Genomic DNA, 2,166 nt, shown 5'->3' with positions numbered 1-2,166 from the left:
TATACATTATACTTATACATTATACTTATACATTATTCTTATTACATTATACTTATACATTATACTTATACATTATACTTATATATTATACTTATACATTATACTTATACATTATACTTATACATTATTCTTATTACATTATACTTATACATTATACTTATACATTATACTTATATATTATACTTATACATTATACTTATATATTATACTTATACATTATACTTATACATTATACTTATACATTATACTTATACATTATACTTATACATTATACATTATACTTATACATTATACTTATACATTATACTTATACATTATTCTTATTACATTATACTTATATATTATACTTATACATTATACTTATATATTATACTTATACATTATACTTATACATTATACTTATACATTATTCTTATTACATTATACTTATACATTATACTTATACATTATACTTATATATTATACTTATACATTATACTTATATATTATACTTATACATTATACTTATACATTATACTTATACATTATACTTATACATTATACATTATACTTATACATTATACTTATACATTATACTTATACATTATACTTATACATTATACTTATATATTATACTTATACATTATACTTATATTATACTTATATATTATACTTATACATTATACTTATATTATACTTATATATTATACTTATACATTATACTTATACATTATACTTATACATTATACTTATACATTATACTTATAAATTATACTTATACATTATACTTATAAATTATACTTATACATTATACTTATACATTATACTTATACATTATACTTATACATTATACTTATACATTATACTTGCTGCAGATCGAATGGAGCGTCGCCTGCCAACAAAGCCTACCTGCCCAAAGCAGGAGGGGGCGCTAGCGAGCAGTGAGTTCATTGCCAAATTCCAACGAAACGCCAATCAGAACAGTCAGCAGCTCCACGGCATCCAATCACCAGAGGACAACAAGGGACTAGAGGAACAGATGAAAACTGTCAACTTTTCCCGATCTGAGGGACCCAAGGCACAAACTAGTTTTAGGAAACTGGAACCTCAATTATGAAGAAGTGGGAACACTGAGAGGTCCGCAGACAGTTAAACAGTTAAACTGTTAAGGAACCGAAAATTCCTGGTGAACTCTTTCACAATTATTATATTTCAATAAAACCTGCAGATAAAGCTAACACGGCAGTCACGCTGCCAAGGTCACGTCTCTTCACTACCCTGGCTCCCCGCTGGTGGAATGAGCTTCCCACGGCTGTCAGAACTACAGAGTCACTTCCCATCTTCTGCCGGAGACTGAAGACCTCCATCTCTTCAGGTTACACCTTAACTGCTCCTCCTGAGACATCTACTACCCTCCAGCACTGTGTCTCCTGAGACACCTGCTTCCCCCTATACTGTGTCTCCTAATGTTTCTACTTCCCCCCCTTGTACTGTTTCTCCAGTGCCTATAAAATAAACACATATTTCTGTCTATCACGACGACTGCCAATGGCCCCTGGCCTGAGCTAGATTACTCTTCCTGCTACGACTGGTGGATTGATGATTCACTTGCTTAGTCAAATGTATTGATTGCAAGTTGCTTTGGAATAAGGCGTCTGCTAAATGCCAAACATGTAAATGTAAAATGTAAATAAAGGCTGGAAGAAGAGAAATATGTTTCAGAAGCACTTCACAAATCATAATTACTATCAGGAAATATATATAATATATCTAGTCCACATATATATATATATATATAATATATCTAGTCCACATATATATAATATATCTTTTCTACGTCTCTCAATAGAAATAAGCCTAAGGATGCATAGTGGATTACTGAAAAGGATGTTTTTGTTTCTGTGACCCTAACCCACAGCACACTACCTGTTTTCTGCTGTTTTGTTTATGTTTACTTGAGATAATTTAAAACTTGTGTGCCAAAGATGTCAATGACATTGACAAATCAGCAACTTATCCAGATGTTTCTGATCCACACTATCAGCAACTTATCCAAAAACCTTAGGCTTGCCGAAGTCAACAGTTTGGAATTGAACAGGAAATGTTGAATTCTGGCCCCCTTCTTGAGATCTTGATGGGTCGATAACTGTGATCTCTCTGTGATGTTTACCAGCCTGCGGGAATGTG

The 2,166-nt window shown here is 31.3% G+C and overlaps 1 protein-coding gene across 1 annotated transcript in view; it reads left to right on the top strand.

Moving 5' to 3' along the window:
* LOC308163369 (uncharacterized protein) overlaps positions 1–1,360 on the top strand; it is a 116,996-nt gene extending 115,636 nt beyond the window's left edge. The window contains exon 13 of the mRNA XM_080537558.1: positions 855–1,360. Within this exon, the coding sequence (XP_080393684.1) occupies positions 855–1,096 (242 nt within the window). The 3' untranslated portion in view covers positions 1,097–1,360. The remainder of the gene's footprint in view (positions 1–854) is intronic.
* Positions 1,361–2,166: the final 806 nt, after the last annotated feature.

This window comes from Nansenia antarctica (genome assembly GCF_963989245.1).
Source record: "Nansenia antarctica genome assembly, chromosome: 8".
NCBI lineage: Eukaryota > Metazoa > Chordata > Actinopteri > Argentiniformes > Microstomatidae > Nansenia > Nansenia antarctica.
The sequence above is the reverse complement of the archived record's forward strand: the minus strand, read 5'-3'. Positions and strand labels throughout refer to the sequence as shown.